This window comes from Gopherus flavomarginatus, chromosome 7 (genome assembly GCF_025201925.1).
Source record: "Gopherus flavomarginatus isolate rGopFla2 chromosome 7, rGopFla2.mat.asm, whole genome shotgun sequence".
In the NCBI taxonomy this organism is placed as follows: Eukaryota; Metazoa; Chordata; order Testudines; family Testudinidae; genus Gopherus; species Gopherus flavomarginatus.
Genome location: NC_066623.1, coordinates 1647162 through 1674858, shown reverse-complemented (window position 1 = coordinate 1674858; position 27697 = coordinate 1647162). Strand labels below are relative to the sequence as shown.

The window sequence follows — 27697 nt, the reverse complement described above, 5'->3', positions numbered from 1 at the left end:
TCTCTGCCTAGAGGTGATGAGCTGGCGGAAGCGAGCACAAACGGCTCAGCTATTTGAGTAGACAAAAACTGCAAAAAGAAACCACTTATTTTTTTGCTCCGTTTCCAGATTAATACCACCTTGGGAATCCAACAGCCACTGCAGCAAAGCTGCTGGGAGTAGAGTTCACATCAACAGGGTGAAAGAGCTATAGCAAAGAGACTGCTGAAAAAAGGGTTTGAGTTCAAGTTCTAACTGTTCAATTAGACTCTGAAGAGGTACAATGAAGTTTATAATTGTACTGTTCAGTTCAAGATGAGTTCCACTCAGGAATGTTGTATAGGCACACAGCTAACTGCATACTGAGCAATGCAGGGAAGAGACACCCTTGTGTACCCTGTTAGCTGTGGAGGGCAGGGTACTGCAGTGGCATCAAGCCACATGCGTCAGTGTTTCCTTTCCTTTTAAAGTTAAATTAAAAAAAAAAAAAATCAGTCAAAGCTAAATCAGAGAGGCAAGGTTAGATGTGTACTGCACTGCTGCCTCACACACTGGTTTTGGAGCCTTAGACAACCATCTAGCAGATTCCCCAGGAGGTTGGCTACACACTTACTGAACCTGTGAGGGCCACACTATTCCCCAGGCATGGGGAAAGCTGCCATTTACCAGCCTGGGAGCTGCAGCTTAAGGAAGTGAGGAAATCCCCCAACAATGACTTTCCATTGGCTCTAGTTTCATGAGCACTTCTAATTGTTAAGTTCTGTAACAACAGCATCCCCTCCCTTAGGGCCCAGACGAAGCATCACTATCTTCCTTTCAAGAAGGGATAGTACAAAGCAATAGACATTGTAATGCAAAAACAAGTAAATGATGCTGCTGTGACTAGACTTGTGCCTACATGTCACAGATTAGACAGAGAAGAGTTCACTAGTTACTCAGCAAGGAGCAGGGAGCCCTGTGGAGATCACGTTTGCTCCTCTTTCCTTCAGGCACTTCACCGGCCCTGCTGCTGCAAGAACCACCACGAATCTCCACTCACACGGGCTTTTATTCCCTTGTAACAGTTAGGCCCATTTAAAAAAAGAATAATAAAAACGACATGAGCACAAACAGCACAAATAAATTAACAAGCCAAAGAAGTCTGATTACCACTGATCATACACTTCCAATCCATAATGACAATTGATTACTAGGGCAGGAGTCCTTGGTGCTATCCGCACACACACGTGACAGGTGTTGCCATTAGTGATGAGGTCTGAAATGAAGCTGTGCTACAAACCATGCTTCTTCAAAGCTGGGGGAGCTAAGCCTTGCAGTGCAGTCAGGACATGCAGCTCTAAAGAGAGGCTAAGGAAAGACATTTCAGTATAAGATGCTTTTAACACAGGCTGCAACAAGATTGAGCCTTACATGCCACCTGACTGCTACAGTGACCACTACGGAAAGGGAGAAGTTCAGGCCAGTACCTGTCAAGGAATCTAAAGAAATCTGGAGTGACCAGTTTGCCACAGGGCAGGTATGGAGATTTCACACAAACCCTCAGTCCACTGCTTAGTGAATTAGAGGCTGCTTAGAAGTTTCTTCCCCACTTCTGTGGAGGAAGAGACGTGAAGGTGGGTGTTGACTGTTTCCCATGAATGTGTAGAAATCTAGGCTAAGAAAAATATTAAGTCTTACCAGAGCACAGGAGGAATGTTTAAGATTAAATTCTCTGTTAGTCCCCCCTCAATGCCTGCATGAATCTGATGTTGAGAAATAAAAGATCTTACATAAGAGGGACTGTCCATGTCCTTTAACTGCTACATCCCCTCCACACACACCTCTTACAAGATACAACTAGAACTCCGAGACAAAGTGCCACATCAACTGTAGTTCCATTTGTGCTCCCCACTGAAAGCAGCAATAGGGTTACCATGCAAAAATCTGAGACGAGAATGAAGGGTTTAGTTCAAGCCACACTAGCTCTGGTCATTTCCTCCTCTGGACCCACTGGAAAATGAAACCCTTTGACAGCAGAAGTAAAGGTTTCCCCCCGCCACCAAGCACCAGTACAGAACTGAACAGCAGAATTTAACACTAAGAGCTGATCTTTAGAATGGTCACTGTTCATGGACCAGTTATCCTTTTAACAAAGAAACCTAAAAAGAAAAAACACTAGATGTGGAACTACTATAAACTGACATTGCAGAGCAGGGGAGCTACATGATTATGTAAGGGAATCTTGATAGAGATCTTCAAGAGGCTTGGCTGGAGGTTTTTGGTCTCTAGCACAAGGCCACCGGCTGCTGGTGTTGTCTATATCCTAGAGAAGCATGCTGTCCTTCTGGCAACTTGACCAGGGCCCTGAGCTGAGAAGTAGAAGCCTAGAACATAACTGGGCAGGACAGCCCACTCAGCACAGGAAGATGCTCAGGAAGAGGTCTCCCAATAAGGGGTGGATTTTCAGGTTTTAGAGCAGCGCACATCTCCCAGTGGAATCTTGCTGTACAGATAAATAGGACTGCAGCTGACACAGGACAGTTTATATGGACTTAGTGCTATTACAGAAACTTTCTAAAAAAAGCAGGGGATTCAGGCTGTGCTACAGAAGTAGTGACGGTTGTTTTCCAGATCTTGTTTCTGTCTCATCGGTGCTCTGACATGGAAAAAGAAAGACTCTCCTAGGTAACTGTGCAGGAAAGTGGGATGGGGAAGCATACCCGAAACCACCTGTTAATCCATTATCAAGACACAAAGAACATCCTTCCTTGGAGGCAAGGATATTCCTAGAATCCCGTGGGAGTGAGCACATTCATATCCCGGGGTTTGAGGTTATGGGACCGTGCCGACTGTTTCTTCCCCTCCATAACAGGAATGTCCATCTTGGGTGGTTTGAAGGTAACTGGGTCCTCTGCCATCCTGGTGGCCTGGGCACGGATCAGCTCCATTGGGGATGGCTTCTGGGCACCCTTATAGGACTGGATGGTAAAGGCCCCTGAGGGAAGAAGTTGTTACAGCAGATAAGAAACAGGACAAAAAAAAAGTCAAATATTGAACAGTTCACTCAGGTTTTACAGAACAGTCACATATCAAGGTCCACAACATAAGGAAGCGGCTCTTAAAACTGAAGATTAAGGTCTTGCCTTGATGTGTGCAAGCCACACACAGAAGCACCATTTCACATTGTTTTCCCTCCCAGTTCCCCTAGAGTGTAGCTAGTGCCCTACAGTGCATGTTCCTCAAAGATCCATGCAGAAGTGTACCAAAGCCCTGGGAGGGCAGCAGACAGTCACCCCCACAGATAGCATCATCCTAGTATGGAGGAGGCAGAGATGGTATAATTTCATAACTAGCTGCTGACAGGTGTGGTACCATATATTTGACAGTCTACCTTCCACGCAGCTCTGCAGCCCTTAAGCACATCCCCTGCCATCAGGGAGAGGCTGCAGAAGTGTCAATACTGTCACCAAAGAGACCAGTGGCCACCTGCCACTTGTCTGTGTCCACTGGCACATCCACAAGATGCTCTAGTTTTAGACACTGAGAAAAGGCCTGGGAAACAAGATGCAGTTACAAATAAAGGTTGCAAGGCTGTTACATAACAGCCGAGTTTGTATGGAAATCTGTTCATGGTCACTTTGTGCTAGTTTTCACTGACTAGTTAGAGTTTAGGGGTAATGACAGCATCACTGGTGCACAGTTCATATGGATGACTTGTAACCACTCTGAATTAAGTGTTTGCAGTGTGGTCTCCTGCTACCTATGGCAGCTTTTGAGAAGGGTTCTCCTCCTAGAGGGCACATACCTGGATCATTAGTGGATTTCTGAACAGCTCTGGGTCCAAAAAGGCTCCATTTTTCAGAGGATATTCTGTCTCTGTCCCCGCCATCGGAATCCATGGAGACCAAGTCTGAGCCAGTGATAGAACTGGAGGGTCCCTGACTAAACCAACCCCTGGAGGAAAAGAATCATTTTGGAGTATAGTATCAGAGGAGTAGCTGTGTTAGTCTGGAGCTGTAAAAAGCAACAGAGTCCTGTGGCACCTTAAAGACTAACAGATGTATTGGAGCATAAGCTTTTGTGGGTGAACACATGCGTCTGAGCTTTCGTGGGTGAATACCCACTTCGTTATGCTCCAGTACATCTGTTAGTCTTTAAGGTGGCACAGGACTCTTTGTTGCATTTTGGAGTATGTAACAACTGGAAGGAGAAACATGAGTTTAGTCTTTGGCACCAGAGGACCATCAGAAGCATCCACTCCCAAAGCAAGCATGAATAGACCTTTTGCTTTAAAGCCATTTCCCTACCTCCATGGACACGTACATGTCTGCCCACCCCCAGTAGAAAGTTTGCACCCACAAAGAGTTCTAGAAGCTCTCATACTAACCTCGTCCATCTGACCCTTCAGAACTGAATATTTCTACAGAGAATCCAGGGGAAGCTCTGAACTCCACCCCTTCAATAAGATATTTGAGTTCTCCAGTACTGGGCAGGAAAAGTTATTTGTTGCAACTCTGACTTTAAGTGGCCTGAAGGAAGCAAGCTCCTGGAGGCAAGGAACTGCCCTGTGTGGGATTGTACCTGTGTTTCTGTTTGGGAGAAGAGTGGGGGGTGCTGTCTGGACTGGAGTGAGTAGAAGATGTCTGTCTGTCTTCTTTGGTCATCTCTCCACTTTGCATCTTTAACTTCTGTTAGAAAGGGCAAGAGGAAAACAAAATCAATATAAACCTTTCAACAAGAGGGCTAGGAGTAAAGACTAATCAGTTTTAGGATGAGCATGCCACTTCCCTTTTAATTGATGGACTAGTATACCAGGAGTTACAGCTTACTGCATTACAAGGTCTGCCTGTAAGAGTGCCTATTAAAGTGTATGCAACACAGTAAGAGCTCCATTTCAGGCTGTCAGTTTAGCTACCAGAGCATTTCTGGAATGAGGTCTTGAGTTACCTACTCCAGCCTAAAGACTGCCAGTGGTAACCGTTCAAAATCATACATGCTTTAGAGTCACACTACCCTCTGCCAGTGCATTGTTAGGATCTTGACTGGCATTTACAAGGAAGAGGTAATTTGAATCGGCAGTGAAGCTAGTTTATCCAGAGAACTCTAACATCTGTATCCTTGCAATATTCACTAATAGCACTGTCATGGCTAGGTGCCAGAAGACCCACCAGCCTCACGCATTTAACTCATCTATCTAGTTACTACCTCTAAATAGGTTATCATTGTTTAATAATTGTAAGCCATGTCAGCAGTAGGATTCTAAATGCTTTCCTGCCTATGCAAACAGGAGACATGTCAGTGACCCAGTGCACACCAACCAGATTATTTCAAGTTCTTCCGGACAGCACAAAGCGATCTTTAACAGCAGTCATGGTTTGAAGAGGGATTCAGGAATTTCCCCCCCCATCAGATTCTATGACAGCTTGGATTTGTTGTAGCAGCAAACTTATCTTTATTTGTAAGCTGAGCAGGTTTTATATGGAAGTGGAAGATGAGATCACAGGGTTTTGTTTTGTTTTTTGAAGAGTTACTTCTCAGAGAAAAGTTGCACTCACATCTATTGCATTCTTGACTTCTGGTGTAATGAAGTTTGATAGCTCAGTCTAACACAGTCAAAGACACTGAAGCCAAGACTACAGGAGAGAAATAAATTCAGTGCTTTGTAAGAGAAGTAGAAATGCATTCAGACCAGAATGACTACACAGTTATGTAAGTTTCATCTGCCAAGCTCTGCATCACTGAAGCAGATTGTGACATTCCAAGTTAGTAACTGTGAAGGAGAACTATCAATCCCTACAGACATCTCTAATCCTACATTGGGACGGGGAGTATTTTCTACTCTACTTGCCCAGGATATCTGAAGAAAATTACAGGAGAAGTTCAAGATTACTAAAGTGAACTGCTGCAGGAAGAAGTTGAGTAGAAGTCTTAGAGTTCTGCAAATCAGGCACTGCTCTTTTGCACGTTTCAACTTCAACAAGCATCTCAGTAATTTAGTAAGCCAATAATCTGTTCCCTTACAAAGTAGAGACTGCCTAGGGGAATGGAGCCTGCTGGCTTCTTTTCTGGAGGGGACAGGGAAGCAAGTCATAAAGTAGTTAGAACAGCTATATGTTTGCAGAATGAGAGAGGCAGGTAGTGGAGCAGCCCTGAGTTACTGCTCCTTTAAGGGGAACGGGAGCTGGAAGACAGCTGGTCTCTTACATGCCCTTGAAAGCAACAGAAATGGAGGTAGCAGAGGAGTCTGCACAAAGGCAGGAAGCAGAAATGAGTTATTTGGGAAAGCAAGAATTGGTGATAGTTGTATTCACACCTTGAAGCTTTATTCATGTATTTTAAGAAGTTTTAACATCCTTTTGAACACATGCAGTGCCATGGCAGGATGGCATGTCCAGCCTCAGAGAGGTCCAGCCACAGAGATTCACAATTTACAATTTTAAAGCGTAATTTATCTTCAGGGTGGATCCCCCACCCCCATTGAAAAGAATTCACAATTGATTGTGATTTGAGCGATACTGTAACAGACAGTCACATCTATTTACATACTAAAGACTCACCTACTAGAATCTGAGAGAGTTAAATTTTGGGGAAGCCACAGATTGTCTGTAGTCATTGCAAAACTAGTGAAATGCATGACTATGAAACAAAGCCGAGACGGGCTATTTAAATAGAAAAATCCGGCCATTGTTACCAATACAGAGTTCTACTGACAGCTACGAACAGTGAGAGTAAGCCACAAAACAGTTCCATGAGCCCTTCCCGAACTCTACGGGCTATTTGAGTCCCTGAGAGGAAGAGGTAAAGCAGCACACAAACTACAAGAAAGTCAAAGCAGAATATGAGACAAATGTCTTACATGGAGTGCCTCAGCCACACGGTGGTACTTTGTCTCCTCAGCAGTGAGGCCCTTGTGGGGAGTGTATCCAGCATCTCTCAACCCTGCCTGCTGTTCAAAGCGCTGAATGCTCTCCTGAGTCTGCTCTAGAACAAATGAGATGAGACAGTCACACAAGCCAGAGGAAAACACTGCTGCCTGCATGCAGTTCTGGGAAATGCAAAGGCAGCACGAGAAACTGAGAAATGAGGTTTTCAGAATTTAGCATTGTGATGAGTCAGCACAGAGATAGAATGTGACAAACAGATGAGAGAGATACAATTTCTAATTCAACAGATCAGAAAGACAGGTTAATCATTGGGGTTCTTAGTAAACAGAAGAATGTGGAACTTTGCACTAAGACTGCTCCCAAATCACAGAGCTTGTCACAAGCGCATCTCAGCCAGACGGGTGAAAGCTGGTGTTGCTCCTGAATTAGAATATTTCTAAAATTCCAGGCAGTTAAGATAACCACTTAGAATAATCCCAGTGCATCCAAACTCCATATACACAAATATTGCTGCCAGTTCTTTACTTAAGACTCAGGTGTTCTGAACAGCTAATGCAGCAGTCTTTCAGAAAAATGTGTCAGAAATCTTAGTGGTTTTTGAAGGTTTTAATTCTTATTGATAAAACTACTTGTAAAGTCTTAAGTAATGGAAAAACTGTTTTGAGAACTTGATGGTTTCCTACAGAATGCTTGTCCATCATTAAAGCAGTACAGAAGCTACACTTCAACTAGAACTAGGTTCCTCACTGCTGACTTTTTTGTCAGACTTGCTTTTAGCAAGATGCTCAGGTCTGTCAGCTTTCTATAAAAGAGCTTCAAAGACAACTACCATGTGCTCTTTGTGAGCTTCCAGAACGCTTAGCTAAGACAAACCCCACAGGGCTAGAAGTACTGCTTGAATATTAAAGTTTGAGCTTTAGATAGCCAGGCAGCAATAAAGGAAGATCCAGTGACAGAGTTACATCCTAGTGGTTAGCATCTACTCATAAGGAGCAAGCAGATCTTGCTGCACTACAGATCCAATCTCATTCTAAAGCCCCACTGTTAACAGCACAAAGTTGTTAATTTTCAGGACAGCTACACTGCTGACAATGAATACATGAAGCCAATGAGTTACACTTAAAGTACTCTTTTAGCTTGACAGGTCAATCCTCCTTCACTCTGGCCCAGTTTAAAATCATGCTTACTGGTTAAACAGAACGACCTAATAAGCAAACAAGTGACAGCTGGTAGCATCTGCTCTCATGAGCCTTGTAACAAAAATAAGACTATTGTAAAAACCAATTTCTTCACACCTCCATCACCAACCCAGTTCCAACATTAGAAAGAATGTTTACAGAGAGTTTCAGATTTATTCATCTAGCACTTGATTTAGGGCAGTTTCCTGCATTTTTCCATTAGTGCACCTGCAAAGCTTATGAGGGCCCCCCCCTCAAGTGCATGAAAATTGTTTTCTCCTACACAAATTCCATAGTTAGGTCTAATGGTTTCGAGGCTGGCTGAAGAATTAGGCCATGAAATCTGGTCATGTGGACTTTAGCCTTGCATGTGATCTCAGCACATAGCCCACTCCCATATCTATTAAGTAGCCTATTACAAATACATCAGAGTTCTTACTTGTAATGAGAGAATTCATGATGATATGAGTGGCCTTGGCCTTCACCACTGGGACCTTGTTCACACTTTCAGTGGAAGATGAGGGGATTATGACAGGTGGATACATGCTAGTCTCCCCTTCCTCAACCTGTGCAGAGGAAGTGAGGTACAGTTTAAGACAAAGGGGAAACAGTTACCTCTTGAGCATTACACACCTCCTCTGAATTCTCATCACAACAGGGCTTTAACCAACACATAACCGGTTAAGCAAAAAAGTCAACTTCTGTTGCTTAAGTGTTAAGACTAATCATAACTGGCACTTCTGTGTTCTTAAGGAAATGGACATTTTAGTGTCCTTCCATGACAGGACGATCCTGTTATCTATTGACAAACAGGCATTCATTTTTACATGGATTTGGAAAGCACTGGGCTCATAGCCTGAAGGTTGTTAGTCTGAATGGTAAAGGTCACTGGGGAGGAAACTAGAACCAACCACTTCTCTTTCCACTCAGGGCCCAATCTGACCAAACCATGTGGCAGGTCTTTCTCCATGAAAGGAGATTCTTTGATAGATGGCACTAAAGCTGCTAGCCAGCATCCTGGTTAGAGAGATCAGACCCGTATAGAAGTCATGGAGCTCAAAGTTTAATGTTATTACTCTAGGTCCTACTCCAATACTTTATACTGGTTTTAAGATATCTAACCTTGGTCAAGTAGCTTAAGCCCAAAGTTTTGCCATTCTTAACTAGACTCTGGGGATTGTGTCTGCTGAATTCTAATTTGTTGCTCTCATTTTATAAAGTACCTTTTCAACTGACAAACTACTCTTGCAGCTTGAACAGAGGGTAAAACTCTTCTCAGTGCTGGGCACTGGTTCTTTACACCATGCTCCAACCTAAGACTTATCCTCACAAGGAAGTTCCACTGGTAGAGTAAAAACCAGTTTAAACAGATACGGTTAAGCCTATTCAAAAGGCTGCATGGACACACATTTCAGTATAAGTGTGACTTGCTTCAGTTTAATTAAATCTGATCCTAACAGAGCTAGCTAATCAAATAAGCTGCTCTTATACCCAAAGAGCAGCCACATGCCTTCTGCACTGATTTAACTGTATCAGTTTAAATTCACACCTTAACACTCACACTAGTTTCTCATTTAGAAAAGCTCTTGGAAAATATTCTTTTTATGGTCAGACACTATGCATTTGCTTAAGTGGACAGAATCACAGAGGACATACTCATACTCTTCAATTGTTGCCTTTAAAAAAATGTAAGCCTGCAACCTCTGGAGTTATGTCTTTGTTTCTTTCTAAAAAAAAAAAAAAAAAAAAAAGGAGCCTGAAAAGTTATTTCCCTACCAGCACCCAAAGAAATGGAGGGGTGGGGGGCAGGAATGTCAGCTTTGGCTTTGCTGGAGGTTTCAGAAGATATGTATTAAGTTAAGGGGGAGGCTTGTTGAAGTTGACATTTTAGAGAAAGGTGGTCTGTGTTAGTCCTTAGCATTAAGTCAGTGTTGGCCAAGATTCTGCATAGCACTCTGATTAAAAGTCCCTCCTTCTCAACTGGTGAGCTTTCACCCTTGTGATATTTATCTACCCCTTCAGTCAGGCTCACAAGCTGCACAAGAATTACGTTTCTAATATCAATCAGGAAATTGTCCTCAATCAAAGCACTCCCAGTTTTGATCCACCTCTGAAGGTCACCTTAAAGTAGTAGTCTCTTGCTTAATCCAGAAGAGTTCCTGGTTTTCATCCAATTAGAATCCAGCAGATACCTCCCTGCCACCTCCTCACCCATTCTAGAGTGCATACCTTTGAAAGCTCCTGGTACTTTCGCTCTGGGATGACCGGTTGTTTCCACAGGACATTGGAGCACATATCTGAAGGGGGAGGAGTCATCGGTGCTGTATCCTCCAGGGCATCATCATAACTGAATGCCCGACGATGCATTCCAATAGGCAGGGACATCTTTCCTAGAAGCCCTCCAGAGCCATGCTCAATAGCTAAGAACAAAGATGGCAGCTTTCACAGTGGGATGCATCTTGGACATATCAAACTGGATTATCTCTGTACTGGTTAAGAACACCGATTCTTTAAAATCCATTAAGTCTTCAGAGACATGGTACAGCTCACACCAGTAAAACCCACTCCCGAAATGAGATAGGTGCTTCCATAAGGAAGCAAGTGTTATGTAGCTTGTCTTAAGCAGCTACCCAAAGGACCAGTAAAGTCTGTGGTCTAAGTGACTTTTAATGGGCAGTTACCTTGGGGATATACTGATGTAGTTGCTAAAGGAGATTATCCTTAGTACAAGTTTCACTATTTTGGAAAACAAGTTTCTACATGGAAAAACAAATTATTCTTAGAAGTTGCTGGAGAAGTGCCTGCGCTTGCAAAACCAAGGAGACATAAGCTGCAATACCCCTTTGTAAAAAACACTAGTCAGAATTATGCAGCCTTTGCAAAATTATCGGAGCTGTTTTGTTTTACTAGCCTCACTCCAACTATCAGCTTGGATGGGACACTTTAATCACAAAGTAAGTTAGCCATAACTACTGCTTCACATCGGTCAGTCACAGTTAACAGCAGTACTTCAAGCAACACCACTCTAAGTAGCAATCTGTTAAGCAGTTGTGTATATTGTGGGCTAAAACACAAAGTTCACCAATGACTAAAGAAAATCTATGTGGTAAGACTGCCATTGAACAGGAGCACCGAGTCTGATTTGGGAGAAAAAGCAGCGCAATTTTCTAAAGACGGCAGGAGTTGGGAGATTAAGACTGACAACTTTGTATATAGCTAAACCAGTAATAGTTCTAAAGTGGTCCTACAGTTAGGAGTTTATTTGTGCAATCCAACAGCACTTGTTGAAGTTCAGAATTTGAATTTATTTACATTTCGGAAGGCTGTTCTACCAAAAAAATGTTTGCAAGTAACATGCATTCTTACAAGACCTATTTATGTGATCAGGTAAGTTAGTGCCAAACAATGAAGCAGCTATTTTGAGAACCTCAGGTGAAGAGAAAACATGCAACACTTTCTCAGGTCTCAACAAATCTACTCACAAGTTTTCCATGATTAAACAGAGGATGGGGAAGGAACATTAACATCAGTCTCTGGATGGCTTTAAGGGATAGGACCACTAACAAGGTCTATGGAAAGCACTGAATACAAGTTCTAGCAGCTGTGGGGGATGAGAAGGAGGCTGCACCAGACCTAGATACCCCAGCATGGAGAGCACACAAGGCACATACTAGGGAGGGCATCACTCCTGAACACCTCCCTACTCCATCTTTCATACCCTCTTCTGCATAGCAGGAGTATGACAAATTCTCTAGACTTTGCTAATTGTCCAGCCATATTAACAGCAGCCAACTCTGACAAAAGCAGTTATGTGACTGTCTGTCAGTAGTGTCATGGCTGAGGCAATCACTAGCTAGAATAGTTTAAATCAGTGGTTCTCAAGCCACAGCTGCAGCCCAAGTGACATCCTCAGGGCCACACAGGTAGTATATACATTGTGTGGCTGTGGCCCACATAACACAGAGATCTGCACATGGAGCACACAATGGTAAACAGGTTGAGAACCACTGTTTTAGATCCCAAGGTCTTCAGGATACAGTCTTCAAGATGCGTTTGTACAGCACCCTGAGGCACTGATACAACACAAATAATTCACTGGCAGAAGCACTGATATGGTGGCACTATTTAAAAGCTGACACACTAAGATATTTGGTGTCCATTTGATGCTAACCAGGCTATCCACCTGATCCAGACTAGAGGGCCTAAATAAAACCATGTCTTCTCACAGACTAGAGGGCCTAAATAAAACCATGTCTTCTCACAATTAATAATCACATAGGTGACTGGACTAAAATTTACTGGGAAGAATTAGTTTTACCAGGAATATCTGGTTGTCTTGAAGCCATGACTGTAATCCAGATGTTTCTCTATATGGAAATCCAGAACTGATTCCCGTTACCTGATAAAATAGAGAATGTTTATCATCTGCAAAAGGCACTAAGACTACAGTAAATGAGCCAAAATAATCTTATGAAACACTAACTCAAAGTACACATGTCAACAATGTATTTGTAGACTACAGGATGACAAAGGATCTTGTCCCGAATATTCCAGTCAGGAAGCAACCAGGAAGTGAGATGTGTGAGCAGCACTGTGCTTACAGCCTGTCTCCAGTCAAAGCCAGGATGACTCGCACACAAGGAGAAGCAGCAGCCCGCGCCAAGGGAGGCGAAGCTGGCCGAATGAGGACAAGAAGGCACGTGCCCCGGCCGAGGCTGGCGCTAGCGAAGCTGCCCGCAGACCTCAGAAGCGAGACAGCCTCGGCGAGCTAGGGCCAGAGCAGCTCGCACCCCGCTCCCCTGCCCGCCTCTCGCCGCTGGAGGAAGCGACAGCGCAGCCCGCAGCCCACGCGTGACAGGCTGCGGCCCACGGCGCGGCCACAGCCCCCGGGTCTGCGCGTGGCCGGGCCCGTCCTCAGGCACCTGAAAGCAGCGTGGCCCGCCCCGGGCGGCGCCCGCCCAGCCCGGAACCTCCTCGCCGCCCCCGAGCCCCAGGGCCTCCTCGGTACCCGGGCTCGGGCCTCTCCCGCCCCGCGCCGCGCCTCTGCCGGTACCCGGCCCCCCCCCCCCCCCCGGTACCCGGGCTCCCCCGCCCCGCCCAGCCCCCCCGCCTCCGCCGGTACCCGCCCCCCCCCCGGTACCTGGGCTCCCCCGCCCGGCGCTAACAGGCCCGCCGGGGCCGCGGCCCGGACAGCAGCAGGAGGCGAAGGCCGCCCGCGGCGGGGCGTGGGGCAGGGCGGCTCGCGGGCTCCATGGCGCGGGCCCGCCCGAGTCTCCACCTCACCCGCTTAGCGAGCGCGATGGGGGGCGGGGCTGGACAGAGTATATGTAGGGCTACGGTCCCGCGATACTTCGGTGACGCGACTGGAAGATGGAGGCTGCGGGCCGCCGTGAGGCAGGCTGGGAATTGTAGTTCTCTGTCCTGTGGGGCCCACGCGCGCAGCCCGGAGGGCTCAGCAGGAGCAGACTCAGGTGGATCCGGCCTACCTGAGCCCTCCCCTCGCTCTACTGCTCCGCAGTGCCCAGGCCAAGGGCCCCCGGAACTAGCCCCGCAGCCCGTGAATGGTCACGGGGGGCTCTCGGTGCAGGGACCCTGGGGGTCTGCAGCCTGGCTAGGCTTCCCAAAGGGGTCTGCGCCGCCCCGTGAAGGTCTTTAGAGCTTTCGGGTCTTCCCCCAGCAGGCCCCGCTGTTTGGGCACTCGGGAGCAGCCCACGCGTGACACGGCACTTGCCGGACCTGGGCTCCAGCTCATCCACCATCCTGGCTCGGACAGCGACCGGCAAATGCTGCCGAAGAAGCTGCCACCGCACGTGCAGGAAGCAGCGATGGTCCGGTCCCGGGTAGGGACGTTCCTGCCCCAGCCGGTCCGCTCGTGGCTGGCTCGCGGGCGGTGCGAGGAGCAGAGCGAACGCGGCTGTCCGGGCTGCGGGGATCCCCGGGCTTCCCATTCGAAGTGCCGCCCTCCCCGCGGCGATGCTGGAGCGGGTGCTCCACGGTGCGAGGCAGGGGTGGGCCCCTACGTGGCACGAGCAGGGCAAAGTGCGCCTAAGGGGGAGCCGAGAAACGCGGCCTGAGTAGTAGTGCCCCCCACGGCCGCCGCCAGCACGCGTGGGGGCTTTGGCGGGTTCTCGCACATCCCCTGCTGAGTACCAGGGCACATCTGAGTGTAGCTGTGACTAGCCGTGTTTGGCCCACACGGGCAGCCAAGGCTCGTGGCCGCCCTGACCCTCCCTTTGTAGCCGCGGCACCTCAGAGCACAGCGAGCATCTCCCGCGTGGGCAAGCCGCGCGCGCTCACACCCACTCGCGGCCGGCGGCCCTGCCCACGTGAGCCACGTGAACGCAGCCACCTCGCCTGGACTCTGAACAGCAACAGGAAGAGGAACCACCTCGCTCGCTGCCGCCACCGCCGCCCGCCTGCCTCCCTCCTCCCCACGCGCGACGGGAGCAGAGCGGCGCGGCCCCTTTAAAAGCCCAGCCACGTGCAGCGGGGAGCCGGGCGCCCCGGGCCGGCGGGGGCTCTAGCCCTGCGAGCCAGCGGCTGCGTTTGCCCGGGCTCCCATGGCGCCTCCGGGCGCATTCGGACACCTGAGCCTGGCGCTGGGCGCCGCCGTGGCCGCCCTGGGCTCGATCCTCTTCATCGCCTGGAGAACGTACTTCCCGGGCGGCGGCCGCTGGGGGGCGCGCTGGGAGCCGCCGCTGGCCGCGGGGCAGGTAAAGCCGGGGCTGGGCGGGCTCTGGGACCCGGGCCTGGGCCGCGCACGTGCCTGGAGACCCCCCGCTCAGGTTCCCTGCCAGGAGCAGCTGCAGGGCGCCAGCTCTCCCAGTCCCCGGGGCAGGGGGGCGCTGGGCTCCGTGGCCGCGGGTGCAAAGCCGTGCGCCTTATTGCCAGGCCTGGGGGCCCTCCCTTCTCCCCCAGGCAGCCAGCGGTTCCGCGCCCCCCAAACCTGCTTCTTTGCAGCACTGGGTGAGGGGCCTCACTAGCCCCCCGGCCCCGGCCCGGTCTGCACCCACCACAGCCCACACTAGGCGTTTTAGCGCTGGGGAAGCAAGCATATTTGTGCCCCTGCCAGTTGTTTCCCTCATTTTTCCGCCCAGAGATGACGTGGGGGGTCATGTGCCCCCCGATTTTTTGTATTGCACCCCCCAACTCGGACAGCTAAGGTGAGTCGGAGTGGATGTGGCGTCCCCTCCTCGAGCCCCACCATGCCTCGCTTTTCCCCTCACCTGTTTCCACCCGGTTTTCTTGCCCAGTTGGTGGCTTTGCACCCTGGGTGCCTGCCCTGCTCTCCGCCCTTCCCCCCCGCCCCCGCTGGCATTTTGATCCTGGCATTGAAAGGGTTAACTGCAGAGCAGCCCCCCTGGCGAGCTGGGGCTGCTTCCTGGGTGTGGCAGCCAGATGTTGCTATGGCCTGGCATCAGCCCCCCTCTGCCCGCCCCACTGCAGCAACTCCCCTGCTCCTGCCCCTCCAGTCGTGCGCCCGCAGGTTGTGCCGGGTCAGCTGGACACTGTGGTAAACCCCTCGCTAGCCACCTCTTCAGTGAAGTCCTTTGCTAGACCCCAGGCATAAGGCTGCTTGTCCTCCCCCAGGGGTTACAATGTGCAGGGCTCCAAGCTGCCAGTGGGTGGCACCCAGGGCCAGCTCCAGGCACCAGCCAAGCAAGCCCTTTGCTTGGGGCAGTGGATTCCAAGGGGCGGCATTCTGGCCACCCTTTTTTTTTTAATTTTTCTTTTTGGTTTGCTGCTCTGGCCGCCCTGTAGGGGGCGGTGGCACAGAGAAGGGGCTGCATGGCGAGTGCCCCGCTGAAGCCCTGGCCGCCCCCCTTCTCTCTCTCCCTCCGCTCCCTCCCCCTCCCCAGGCTACCTCGGACACGCACTCTGCTGCACGTCTGCAGCACAAGGAGTCCCCCTGCACCCTGGCTCCAGCTGCCCGGCAGGATTTTTTTCTTCCTGCTTTGCCGCCCCCCCCCCCACCCCGATTTTATTTAATTTATTTATTTATTTTGCTTGGGACTGCAAAAAAGCCAGAGCCAGCCCTGGCGGCACCGAGCCCTGCGTGGGGGTGGGGGGATGGTGTTGAATTGTGGTTCTTGCAGGGGACATGGGGCCACTTCCTTTGCTTGTTCTTGGCCCAGGCCCGGGCAGCACCTCTTTCAGTTACCTGGGAGAATGCCACCCTTCCCCTTGCAGGGCCCTGCATCAGCCACTCTGCCGCTCCTACTGATTCCAGTCCCTTGCTCTCCTGGCAGCTGGATTTCTCCATGCGGCAGGTCCTGGTGCTGGGCCTGGAGGGAGCTGGGAAGAGCAGTGTTCTCCACTACATCTCCAGCGAGGCAGCCAAGGACCGCACAGCTCCCACCCAGGGCTTCAACTCCGTCCAAGTGTACGCAGACGGCTTCCAGATCGACCTGCTGGAACGTGAGTCTGGCCCTGGGCTCCTTTGGCGGGGTGGGGGTGGGGCTCCCCTCTTGCCAGAGCAGGGAGCTTTTAAACTAGTCCGCAGGGCTGGCCCACCTGGAGAAGCCCAGCACTCAAAGCCAGCCTGCCCGGGAATTACCTTCAACTCTGTGCTTGTCTCAGTCACCAGCTGCTAGAGCACTTGCATGGGTAAGGGCCTCTCCGTTTTGCTAGAGATGCCCAGGCCCCTGGGCACTGCTTCTCTACCACTGCAGGAGGGAGTTTTATCTCCTTCCTGACGCCACATTTAACAAAGCACACACATCCCCCTGTTTCCCATGTCTTCTCCCCCGTTTAAGCCTGGGGTGCAGGGCCCCGGAAATGCTCCCCTGGCCCCTCCACCCCCCTTCCTGGGCTGGCTGCGTAGTTGACTTCTGGCTCTTTATGTCTCAGTTGGCGGCAGCCAGAACCTGCGATTTTACTGGAACCAATACTTGAGTCAGGCCCATGTGCTGGTGTTCGTAGTGGACTCTGCAGACAGGCCACACCTTCCCACAGCTCGACAGGAGCTGCATTGGCTGCTGGCTGAGGATCCTCGGTTGCCTTTGGTCGTCCTGGCCAATAAACAGGTCAGAATCTCAGCATCTCATTCCTCTGGGAACTTGTAAGGCTCTGCCTTGTCCCTGGCCAGCCAGCTGTAGCAAAGGATTTTCAGACCCCTGAGGCAGGGCTGCTTGGGCCCAAAAGGGGACATGTGAAGTCCAGGAACTAAGGACCCTCACAAACCTTCCCACCTCTGCTCAGAGGGCGGTCCAGTACTGTGGTGATGAGTGGAGTATAAGAACCTGTCTAGAACAGAATTTAGTTCAAGTAGAGAACTCAGACCTCCAGCTTTCTAGCTGCCATCTCTGTTAAATTGTGGTTTCTGGGGGAAGAACAATGTAAATGACTTCAGTGCAAAAGGGGGCTGAGGCTCTCCTAAGCTGCAGTCCTCTGGCCCAAGCAGCACTTGGAGCATCATGGTCAGGTTCCCCCTACACTGCAGGGATCCCTTCTAGTTCTTGGGTTCTGAAGCTATGCCCGAGTGCAGATCCATCACTTTCTGGGGCCACCTTTCCCCCAACGAAGGGGAGTGAGCCCTGGCAGCTCCAGCCATGCCCGACTCCGCCCAAGCCAGGGTGCCCGCTGCGTAGCCCTGTCAGAAGGGGAGCTGCATGGGTTAAGGAGCTGGGTGCCACCATGCAAACCCAGCTGGTCCTGGTTTCTCCTAGGACAAGAGTGACGCGCTGAGTGTGGCTGAACTGCACCGGGAGCTGGCCCTGCACACGCTGAACGGACAGAGGGAGTTCTTCCTGCTGCCCACGAGCGCCACCCACACCGCTCTGGCCACTGCCACCAGCATCCGGCATGTGAAGAGTCTGCTGGTGGAACTGCTCTCCCAGCTCTGATGTGCTCTTCACACCCTAAGGACGGGCAGGTTGGACTGACCCTGCAGCGCTGGACTGGAGACTGCTGGCTCTGCACTGACAGGCCAGAGCTGCTCTACTCCCATGCTGCTATCCCCCATCGGGTTCTCTGTGCACCCCCTTGGGGCCAATGCAAGCTGCCATCAGCACGCAGCTGGCCGGCCCAGTCACGGAGCTGTGGCAAGATGAGAGAACAGCCTCTGTCCCCATGCAGCCCAAGGGCAGAGTCCGCCACCTCTAGATGGGGCACAGTGATGTTTACAAACAATAGCCCCAACCCCCTGCAGCAGGGGGAATGGGCACCATTCAGCCTGGTGCACGTGGCACAAAAGGGGCCATGCAGTTCCACAACTCATAGACTCAGACTTTAAGGTCAGAAGGGACCATTATGATCATCTAGTCTGACCTGCACAATGCAGACCACAGAATCTCACTCACCCACTCCTGTAACAAACCCCTAACCTATGTCTGAGTTATTGAAGTTCTCAAATCGTGGTTTGAAGACTTCAAGCTGCAGAGAATCCTCCAGCAAGTGACCCATGCCCCACGCTGCAGAAGGCAAAACCCAACCAGGGCCTCAGCTAATCTGCCCTGGAGGAAAATTCCTTCCCAACCCGATATGGCGATCAGCTAAACCCTGAGCATGTGGGCAAGACTCACCAGCCAGCACCCAGGAAAGAATTCTCTGTAGTAACTCAGATCCCATCCCATCACAGACCACTGGTCATATTTACCTGCTGATAATCAAAGATCAATTGCCAAAGTAAAGCCCCTGCTGTCTTGCAACCCAGTTAGATAGTTGTGCCCCAGGTAAATGACACTTAAATTGACAAATCTAAATGAAGGATGCACAGGCAGGCCCAGTGGCTGCTTCTTGGCCCAGGGAGGGCAGGAGATGGGGCAGAGGAGGGGCCGCAGGAGCTTCTGCAACAAGGCTCTTCTCTGGCAGGCAGCAATTGTCTTTCCATGTTGTGAAGGGAGCAGAATCCACCCTGCGGCCATGGCTCCTGCAGTGGGGTAAACGGGGCTGCTGGTGCCGTGCTGTCCAATGGGCAGTTACTGCCCTCTGCTAGGGAGGAGTCTCCCCTGGGCCCCGCTCCTGCCTGCTCACAGTTGCGAAGAGACAACAGCCCTTTGCATGTGCTGCTACTGGGATGGGCCAGTCTGGCCATGCAGGGGAGCCCACGTTCTGGTGGTTAGACTGGCCCCTCTGCAGTCAGGACTGACGGGGAGGAGGTAGCATTTTTGTCTTGCTCTGCTCAGCTTGTTGGAGCTGGCTAGCCAGGGTAGCTTCTGCCCATGGAGGGACAGTTTGTAGGGCGGGGGGGGGGGGCGCTGGGGAGAGCCCAATTTGGGTAGCTTTTCTCCCCTGCCTCACAGGGACTCTTGCCTTCCTTTTAAAAAGCTTTGTGGGCAAGTCACTCCTGTGGCTGTGAGCTGGACGGGTACCGGAGCCCGTGAGCCACAGTGAGGGGACACCCGTACTGCTAACCCCCAGAAGTAACTTGCTGCCCAGGCCTGCAGGGGGCAGATGGAGTAGGTGCCTTTGAGACAGAGGTGCTGGTGCCAGTCCAGCCTCCAGGCAAAAGGCTGCAGTGACATCCCTCCACTCACACACGCACCCCGCGGTGAGGAAAGGCAGTCATGGCTCCCACAGCCCTGTACTGGGCCCATACGACTGGAAGAGTAAATCATCCCCAGCATCAGTGGCTTGAAACATTCTCGACCAGCCCCCGGGAACCCTGCCAGAGCATGGGCGCAGGGTCCTTGTGAAGCGAATGGCAGTGAGAGGTGCCTTGCTGGGAGCCAAGGGAGGTCACACCTGCCCAGTCCTGTCTCCAGGTGCCTATGGGCCAGGTGTTGTAATCACAGCCTGTGTGTGGCAGAGGCCACAGGTAGATTGGTCAGCCTGCCCCATGCTCAGGAAATGGGTGTAGAAGGGGAGAGGTGTTTTCTGGAGCTGGTTAGATGCTTCCCCAAGCTGAGCAGTTGCTCTGCTTCCTGCTACCCCCATTCCTTCCCCTCTCCTTGTGTTAAGAGACGAGGCAGGGCAGGGGCAGAGGAGCCACAGGGCCCCCCAGCACTTGTGCAGTGCTACTTTAATTCATTCAGGGCATTGGCTGCCACCACGCCCAGGGCTGGCATTGCAGAAGGGCACAGGCAGGAGACTCCTGGGCGGTGCTGAGTAAGCAGAGCCTTCAGGGGCAGTAGCACAGAGGGCTGCGAGCTGCTCTCGGTTACCAAGGGGATGACATCCTCCTTGCTGTACTGCTAAAGAATCCCTGGGAGGGGCCAGTGATAGTCAGCCTGAGGCCCAGGAGCCACAAGGGGCTCTTTGCAGCACCTCATAAAAACACTGTGATTTCATGATTAACCAATCAGGATGCTTTTACTAGTTTAACCAACCGCAGTTGATAAAATACTTGGTCAGTCATTTTGCTATGAGAATAACCTATAAAAACTAAATATTTCCCTGTCATACTGTTTACATGTGACTAGTACGATAGTAAATGGAACGATGAATTCACACAACTGTGGCTTTTGGGGTACCACTGATCACTAGTCTGGCTTCTGACCCACTGAGGCCTGAGTGTCACTCTGGTAAAGATAAGGGCAAGCATGAGTCCCAGCAGGTGAACGTGTAGCACTGGGGAAAGGCAGCAACCTGCCAGCCTTTCCTCCCACTCCCGGGGCTGCTGTTCCCAAGCAGCCAGCAGCAAAGCCCTGTGGACTCTTGCTTGGGGGCTCTGAACAATCCAGCCCCATGGCTGCACTGGGCAGGGGGCTTGCACCGCCTGCGAAGAGCCAGAGCAGTCCCTAGAATGAAGACTTCCCTTGGGTCAGCACCGGGGCCACCCCGGCTCTGCACAGTACAGGCAGGAGCTGAAGCCCTTGAGCCAGCTGCACTAGGGTGTATTCAGGCTGGTTCGGAAGAGTCTGATTTATTGTAACTAGGAGCTGCAGGACACAAGAGACCGTCTCTTCCTTTCACCCCCACTATGCTGAGGCAGCAGTTGTCTCCCCTGCAGCCACACGGAGGAGCCCATTCTAGCGCACGCTCATTCCCACCTTCTCCCCACGGAGCGCGGCTCCATCCCCCACCAGAAGCTACATGGAGTTCAGCAAGCCCCAGCCTGCGAATGGTGAAACGGCACCAGCAGGCAGAGTCAATCTTCCCTTGGTTGCCTGGGGAGGAGCAGCATGGGACCCGCAGCTGCAGGTGGGTCCAACAGGGCAGGGTGGGAGCAGTCACTGCTGGTCCATCTTGACCTGCTGCAGGGATGCAATGAAAGCCTGGAACTCCTCTGGGTAGAAGCGCTTATACACACTGATCTTCCTCTTGATCTGCTTGGGCGTGTCCTGGTAGTAGTTCTTCTCATCACAAGCCATGGCCTGGGGGTGGGGAGAGGGGACAGAGTCAGGGAAGCTGTCTCGCTGGGGGCTGGATGGAGCAGACATCCAGGAGACCCCCACTGCCCAAGAACAAACACCTCTACGGCCAGCTGCACACAGCACAGGGTTGGCACCTCGAGCCGCCCACCCGACTCCACTCACAGGCAGGTGTGGTTAAAGGTTGGGTGAGGTTTCATGCAGCCCAGAGGAGACTCAGATGCAAACCAGAAGATTCAAAGAGCCACTTCCCTGACAGAGCAGCCAGACTGGTATACAGGCTCCAAGGCACGGAACACTTCTGGCTGCTTGGCGCCCCCACCAATGGCTAAGAAGTTGCCATGATGGGATTGCCCTGTTACTCTCCCAGTGGCCACAAGCACTGAGGCAGAGGTTCCCAGACACCTCCTCTGACCCTCCCCCGGCAAAGGCAGGGACTACCCACCTTGTAGTTCTCGCCATGGTTCCGTACCATGTACTGCACATAGTCGATAAGGTCTCTGGAGAGTGTCTCCGACTTTTTCTCCGGGAGACTGGCCTCATACTCCAGCTCTAGGAACCGCAAGCAGACACAGTGAAGCAGGCAGACAAGAGACAGAATCATGCAGTGTTTCTAAGGAGCCCTGACCTGGTATCTGTGGAAATGAGACTGAGCCATCATCACTGGCAGTGGCTGGTCTATCTCAGGGACACGTCCCACATTAATGGCCACTCCCCGTTCGTGCAGGTAGAGACATCAACATCTAGTAACCCAAGCACTGCAGCTCAGTGGGTTAGAGCAGAGAACACGCGTTCGAAGTTCCCAGACTCAAGGCCACCTACCACACGTGATGTGTGTCTGTCCCATTGGCTCAGTGGCCAGCTCCAGTGCTTAGATCTGAGAGCAGGCGGGAGGGTTGTCATGAAGAGACAGCATTCAAGATATGCCCCGGCTGGGGGATCAGAGATAGAGCGATTAAATCCCAAGCCCGAGACAGCAGCTGGCAGTGCAAACTAAGGACCTTTGACGGCTTCGGATGGTGACGTTCATGGACTAAGGAATCCTAAACCCAGCTGGGCCAAGGTCCAGCTCACACATCAGTATGGGACAAAGTATCCCTAACAGCCTGTATTATACTAGATGCAACTATCATCTCCCACCTCACAGCCACACTAAGGGCTGGTCCACACTGGGGGGGGAGGGGGAAATCGATCTTAGATACGTGAATAACGTAGCTGAAGTCGAATATCTAAGATCGGATTACTCACCCGTCCAGACGGCGCGGGATCGATGTCCGCGGCTCTCCGTGTCGATTCCGGAACTCCGTTGGGGTTGATGGAGTTCCGGAATCGATATAAGCGCGCTCGGGGATCGATATATCGCGTCTAGATTAGACGCGATATATCGATCCCCGAGCAATCGATTTTAACCCGCGATACGGCGGGTAGTCTGGACGTGGCCTGAGGGTACGTCTTCTGGTGGGTAGCAATCGATTGCTCGGGGATCGATATATCGTGTCTCATCTAGACGCGATATATCGATCCCCGAACGCGCTTATATCGATTCCACCAAACGGAGTTGTGGAATCGACAGGGGGAGCCGCGGACATCAATCCCACGCCGTGAGGACGGTGAGTAATCCGATCTTAGATACTTCGACTTCAGCTACATTATTCACGAGCTGAAGTTGCATATCTAAGATCGATTTTCCCCCATAGTGTAGACCAGCCCTAGGACTCAGAGGGGAGGAGCTGCTGCTGCAGGAAGCTTTCCAGGATGCTCCTAGGGGCTTGTAGCCCTACTACAAAAACCAGCTTTCACCCACCCCCTTTTTGATATGACAACAAGCCAACAGGCTTTGCCTCTTTGTTTCCTTGTTGCAAAAAGCACCAGAGATCAGTGGGTCTCTGAGAACGATGAGAGGAGCAGAGCTCTCCCTGGTGAGAAGGAACCAAGGCAAGGCACGGAGGTGTGAGGAGGGGAAGTGGAAGCCATCAGACAGCTCCTCCCCTAGGGCCCAGAGCAGAGAACATGAACCAGTGGTAGGTCAGCTCTAGGAACGGGTTGTTGGCTACTTGAGCTCCCTCTGCTGCCTGCCCCCACAAGACAAGGGTTCTAAAGCCATTTCTGACAAAGCAGCAGCTCCATAAGAATAAATGCCAGAGTCATGGCACAGTAGGGACCTGTAATCCTTGGCTGAAGGGTGCACACTGCAACAGCAAAAACCCATGCTTTGCCCAATTGAGGGCAAGTTACCAACCCACTCAGAAGCCTGAGAGCTGCACCTCGTTTGCATGAAATGAGCACAGTGGGAACTGCAGTGCCCAGAGGCTACGTCGGCCAGCAAAGCGAGCACTCTGAGAACCAGAGGAGGGTGGTACCAACCGTCCAGGACATAAGGCTTCTTCACAACTCTCTTCCCTTTGTCTTGGCCATCAACCTCCATTTCCATCACCTGCATTGAATGGGAGATGAGACAGCTCAAGAAAACTCCATTCACCTGGGGTTCGTTCATTCAGACACAGCTTTGGAGGCTGTTCCCTCCCCATCCAGCGGTTGCACCACTGACTGGCTTAAACACATTGCCTAGTCCATGTAACTACAACCACCTCAGCATTTGAAAAGCCTCATTTACTGTTCACTTCTTATGCTGTTGGCTGGCCTAGAGTCACTGCCGATGTTGAGAGAAATGCCTATGTGAACATGGACGCTTTCAGGTTCTTGATCACAAGCCCACTTTGACAATATTTGCTAGGGCGAAGTTTGGCCTGACAGCATCTGCTTTAAGAAAGAGGGGGACTGATCACTGCTTTCTGCCCCTCTGATCCAAGTGAAGTGTCTCCAGGCTAACCCTACTGCCCCTGGCTAATGAATCCTTAAGTAAGAGACCCAGCAGCTCCTTGCAGATGCATAAGCTCTCAATGCATTGCCACTCAAGATGGCAGACCTCACTGAGTCCACACACACCAGGGACCAAGGCAGGGCACATTTTCTAGTACCTTGTCCAGTCTAGTTAGGGGTCTGTTGTGACTGGGCCTCCACCAGTGCCGCTGGAGAATTGTCACCCATCCAAATTGGGGAGTGTTACCAGATAACCCAGCTGATGTTTTCCCTTATGTTCATTTCCACCCCTTGGGCTCCCTCTTGATCCGTGGGGTTTAGCCTCTTGAGAGAAGTGTGTTGCTCTTATGCTGTACCTACCGGTAGCTGCCTTTTCCGGATGGGAATTGCCTTGTTGGGGTCTACAGCCAGCCCCATTTCAGCCAGGTTCTGAGACACGGATTTTGTTCTGTCCCATGCATGTCTGATGTGGGAGCTGGCGAGAGACAAAGGAGAGAGGAAAGTGATGATTTCACACCCATCACCACATCAGTCAGTGGCCCATCCATGCAGCAAGAACCCTGTTCCCACTACCTGTGTCTGGCCAGAGGGAGCCTCAGGAAACCCCAGACTACCACCCCCTCTGGGGCCAGGGCAGACATTCCCAGGAGCAGGGTCTTTAATTCTCCTGCAGTAGCGGTGACTCCTTTATGGGGTGGCATGCACCCTGGGCGGGGGGGATGTCCTGAGGGGCACAGCCTCCCCCTGACCCACTACATAGCCTAACTAGTGATGGGGCCCAGTATTCTGCCCACTCTGGCCCACCGCAGGGACCCACCCTCTCCCCTCGGTCCAGATCCCCCGCTCACCCCCAGTCCCTCCTCCTCCTCCTCCTCCCCCCAAGCTCCGCTCTCCCCGGCCCCTCCCCTCGGTCCGGATCCCCCGCTCACCCCCAGTCCCTCCTCCTCCTCCTCCCCCCTAGCTCTGCTCTCCCCGGCCCCTCCCCTCGGTCCAGATCCCCCGCTCACCCCCAGTCCCTCCTCCTCCTCCTCCTCCTCCCCCCAAGCTCCGCTCTCCCCGGCCCCTCCCCTCGGTCCGGATCCCCCGCTCACCCCCAGTCCCTCCTCCTCCTCCTCCCCCCTAGCTCTGCTCTCCCCGGCCCCTCCCCTCGGTCCAGATCCCCCGCTCACCCCCAGTCCCTCCTCCTCCTCTCCCCCAGCTCCGCTCTCCCCGGCCCCTCCCCTCGGTCCAGATCTCCTCGCTGATCCCCAGTCCCTCCTGCTCTCCGGCCCGCTCCTCCTGGTCCGGCCAGCCCCACCTCCCCCCGGCCCGGCCCGGCCCGGCCCGCTCTCCTCCCCCTCGGCCCGGCTCGGCTCGGCTCGGCTCGCTCCCCCCGGCCCGGCCCGGCCCGGCCCGCTCTCCTCCCCCTCGGCCCGGCCCGGCTCAGCTCGCTCCCCCCGGCTCGGCGCGGCCCGGCCCGCTCTCCTCTCCCTCGGCCCGGCCCGGCCCGGCTCGGCTCAGCTCGCTCCCCCCTCGGCCCGGCCCGGCCCGGCCCGCTCTCCTCTCCCTCGGCCCGGCCCGGCCCGGCTCGCTCGCTCCCCCCCGGCCCGGCCCGGCCCGGCCCGCTCACCATTCGATACGGGGCGCCGCCCGCTTGCGGCTCTGCCGGTACAGCCGCTTGCGGTTGACGTTGTAGCCGAACTTTCGGCGCCGGTTTTTCCCTTTGGCTTTCGGCATCGCGGCGGCGGCGCCTCCGAGCTCACGCGGCAGCAGTCAGAGACCGCAGGACCGCCGGGCTGGGCCGGGCGCTGGGCATGATGGGAAATATAGTTCTACTGTGAGGGCTTCGCATGGGCCCCGTCTGGTGTGGACTACATATCCCAGCAGGCCGTGCGCCAACACGAACTGCTGCAACCGCAAGGCCTGCTGGGATATGTAGTCCCACGCCTGCAATTGACTTCCGTTCCAAGTACGGTGGCTGAGGAGGCTCCTTGGCAGTCACCTTCCTGTGCTGTTCGCGGGAGTGGTGACTATGGCTCAGAGCTCTCCGCCGCCCTTTGACCCCAGCAGCCCCCCCCTTATCGAGGGCTTCATCCCCACCCCCCTGCACCGGGAGGGGTTCCGGGACAAGTTCCTGCGCAAGAGCCGCGAGAACCCGCTGGTGCCCATCGGTGAGTGGGGGCCTGTGGGGGGAGAGCGGGGACCCTGGGGGAGCGGGTCGGGGGGGGTGAGGAGCCTGGGGGGATTGGGGAGTGAGGGGTCAGTCTGGGGTGTGAGGGGTGGGGGGGTCAGTGTGGGGAGAGTGGGGAGCGAGGGGCCGAGTGGGAGCGGGGACCCTGGGGGGAGCGGGTTGGTGGGAGTGAGGAGCCTGGGGGGAGCGGGTCGGGGGGGTCAGTCTGGGGTGTGAGGGGTGGGGGGGTCAGTCTGGGGAGAGTGGGGAGTGAGGGGTCGGGGGGGTGAGGAGCCTGGGGAGGCGTTGGGGGTGGCAGAGTGCATTAGAGGTCAGGGGCAGGGTGTGGCATGGGGGGAGCTAGGGGGCTGGGTGCCTGTTGGGGTGTGGAGACATATCTGAGGGGAGTGGGGAGCTAGGCGTCTGAGGGGATGGGGGACTTAAGGGCCTGGGGGGGTCCAGAATCAGCGGCAGGGATGACACGAGGACGAGTAGCAGGAAGCGGAGCTGGGTGAATACCCTTCCCCATCCCATCAATGAGGGGTTTGGGAATGCTCAGGAAATGGCACTTAACCCAGAGAGAGCCCTTGGGGTGACCCCATCCTGCTGGAGGGCGTTATCCAGTGCCTACTAACCCTGTGGGCAGGGAGCAGGAGGTGAAGCAGGGGAAATGAGGTAGGGAGGGAGGAGACATTGAGGTTTGGGGAAAGGGGTGGAGAGAGTGAGTGGAGACCCACAGGGGCCCTGAACCCTGCCCCGCAGGTCTCAGCTTACCGGCCCCCACTAACCTCCCAGTGTTGTCCCTCTCTGCAGGCTGCCTCTCCACTGCAGGGGCTCTGACCTATGGACTCATTTGCTTCCAGAAGGGCAATACCCGCCAGTCCCAGCTGATGATGCGGGCCCGTGTCCTGGCTCAGGGCTTCACCATTGCTGCCATCATGGTGGGGGTGGTGGCCACAGCGATGAAAGCTCAGAAGTGAGGTCAGGCTGGCCATGAGCTGCAGCCTCCAGGAGTGGACAGACAACCTGTGCTTCATGTTGTAGAAATGGGCCCTTTGGCTGCTTTCATCTTGCTGGGGAACCATCTCAGAGGTGGTGGAGCAATTATTAAAGATCCTAGTGGGTCCTAGAGTTTTGGAAATGCAGCGAATACACCTGAGTGATTAAACCTAAAACCTGACCTGTGAGATTTCTTGACTCCTTGGGCACTCATCCTTTCCTGGGGGACCCACAGGCAGCATCAGGATAAGGTCTCTGTCTCTAGCACCCAGCATTATTAATGACCGTTTGACCCATTGCCTTGGTGACCCCCAGGGAGAATGGGCTATGCTGAGGCTTAGACACAATCAAGTGATGCACCTTTCCAGGCAAGGAGTAGGAGAAAGAGAGCAGTCTCTCTCTCTGGGGCTAGATCCTGTCTAGAGAGATCACATCCCATGACCAGGGCTTGTCTGG

General features: G+C 52.7%; 4 protein-coding genes across 8 annotated transcripts in view; 2 read left to right on the top strand and 2 right to left on the bottom strand.

Annotated features, from left to right (window-relative positions):
• Positions 1–25886, bottom strand: part of NOP16 (NOP16 nucleolar protein) — a 141578-nt gene extending 115692 nt beyond the window's left edge. The window contains exons 1-6 of one of the 3 annotated variants that reach the window (XR_007775416.1): positions 25703–25886; positions 24454–24568; positions 23638–23707; positions 22096–22205; positions 21719–21825; positions 20941–21276 (exon numbers count right to left, since the gene is read on the bottom strand). Coding sequence is in view for 2 of the 3 variants with exons in the window: in XM_050961809.1 (XP_050817766.1) it covers positions 21051–21276; positions 21719–21825; positions 22096–22205; positions 23638–23707; positions 24454–24568; positions 25703–25809 (735 nt within the window). In the remaining variant the exon portion in view is untranslated. Of the gene's footprint in view, positions 1–20916; positions 21277–21718; positions 21826–22095; positions 22206–23637; positions 23708–24453; positions 24569–25702 lie in introns of those variants that run through there. The other 2 variants (XM_050961809.1, XM_050961810.1) reach the window with 2 other exon arrangements.
• Positions 1010–13262, bottom strand: KIAA1191 (KIAA1191 ortholog). Of its 2 annotated transcripts, XM_050961807.1 has the most exons (8): positions 13161–13262; positions 12339–12419; positions 10250–10440; positions 8460–8586; positions 6815–6939; positions 4540–4646; positions 3764–3912; positions 1010–2953 (listed from the first exon to the last, which is right to left on the bottom strand). In XM_050961807.1, exons 2-8 carry the CDS (start codon positions 12364–12366, stop codon positions 2745–2747), a joined length of 936 nt encoding a protein of 311 aa, XP_050817764.1. In that variant the 5' UTR covers positions 12367–12419; positions 13161–13262; the 3' UTR covers positions 1010–2744. The 2 variants fall into 2 exon arrangements, with proteins under 2 accessions (XP_050817764.1, XP_050817765.1); XM_050961808.1 differs by lacking the exon at positions 13161–13262 and having other exon boundaries at positions 10250–10509; positions 12339–12422.
• Positions 13375–19647, top strand: ARL10 (ADP ribosylation factor like GTPase 10). Of its 2 annotated transcripts, none has more exons than XM_050961812.1 (4): positions 13375–13860; positions 16270–16438; positions 16871–17046; positions 17689–19647. In XM_050961812.1, exons 1-4 carry the CDS (start codon positions 13804–13806, stop codon positions 17863–17865), a joined length of 579 nt encoding a protein of 192 aa, XP_050817769.1. In that variant the 5' UTR covers positions 13375–13803; the 3' UTR covers positions 17866–19647. The 2 variants fall into 2 exon arrangements, with proteins under 2 accessions (XP_050817769.1, XP_050817768.1); XM_050961811.1 differs by having other exon boundaries at positions 13375–14733.
• A 133-nt stretch (positions 25887–26019) lies between the features above and the next one.
• On the top strand, positions 26020–27422 carry HIGD2A (HIG1 hypoxia inducible domain family member 2A). Its single transcript, XM_050961817.1, has 2 exons — positions 26020–26243; positions 27056–27422. The coding sequence occupies exons 1-2, from the start codon at positions 26105–26107 to the stop codon at positions 27220–27222; spliced, it is 306 nt and encodes a 101-aa protein (XP_050817774.1). The 5' UTR covers positions 26020–26104; the 3' UTR covers positions 27223–27422.
• Positions 27423–27697: the final 275 nt, after the last annotated feature.

Coding starts and splice junctions, on each gene's coding strand:
- KIAA1191 (XM_050961807.1), bottom strand. CDS start 12,366: ATGGCTTCAAGACAACCAGATATTCCTG. Junction 10,441..12,338: donor AAGACAACCAGATATTCCTG/GTAAAACTAATT, acceptor CTTTGTTCTTAG/CTATTGAGCATGGCTCTGGA. Junction 3,913..4,539: donor TCTCCCAAACAGAAACACAG/GTACAATCCCAC, acceptor CTTTTCCTCCAG/GGGTTGGTTTAGTCAGGGAC.
- ARL10 (XM_050961811.1), top strand. CDS start 14,581: ATGGCGCCTCCGGGCGCATTCGGACACCTGAGCCTGGCGCTGGGCGCC. Junction 16,439..16,870: donor CCAGATCGACCTGCTGGAAC/GTGAGTCTGGCC, acceptor TTTATGTCTCAG/TTGGCGGCAGCCAGAACCTG. Junction 17,047..17,688: donor TCGTCCTGGCCAATAAACAG/GTCAGAATCTCA, acceptor GGTTTCTCCTAG/GACAAGAGTGACGCGCTGAG.
- HIGD2A (XM_050961817.1), top strand. CDS start 26,105: ATGGCTCAGAGCTCTCCGCCGCCCTTTGACCCCAGCAGCCCCCCCCTT. Junction 26,244..27,055: donor GAACCCGCTGGTGCCCATCG/GTGAGTGGGGGC, acceptor CCCTCTCTGCAG/GCTGCCTCTCCACTGCAGGG.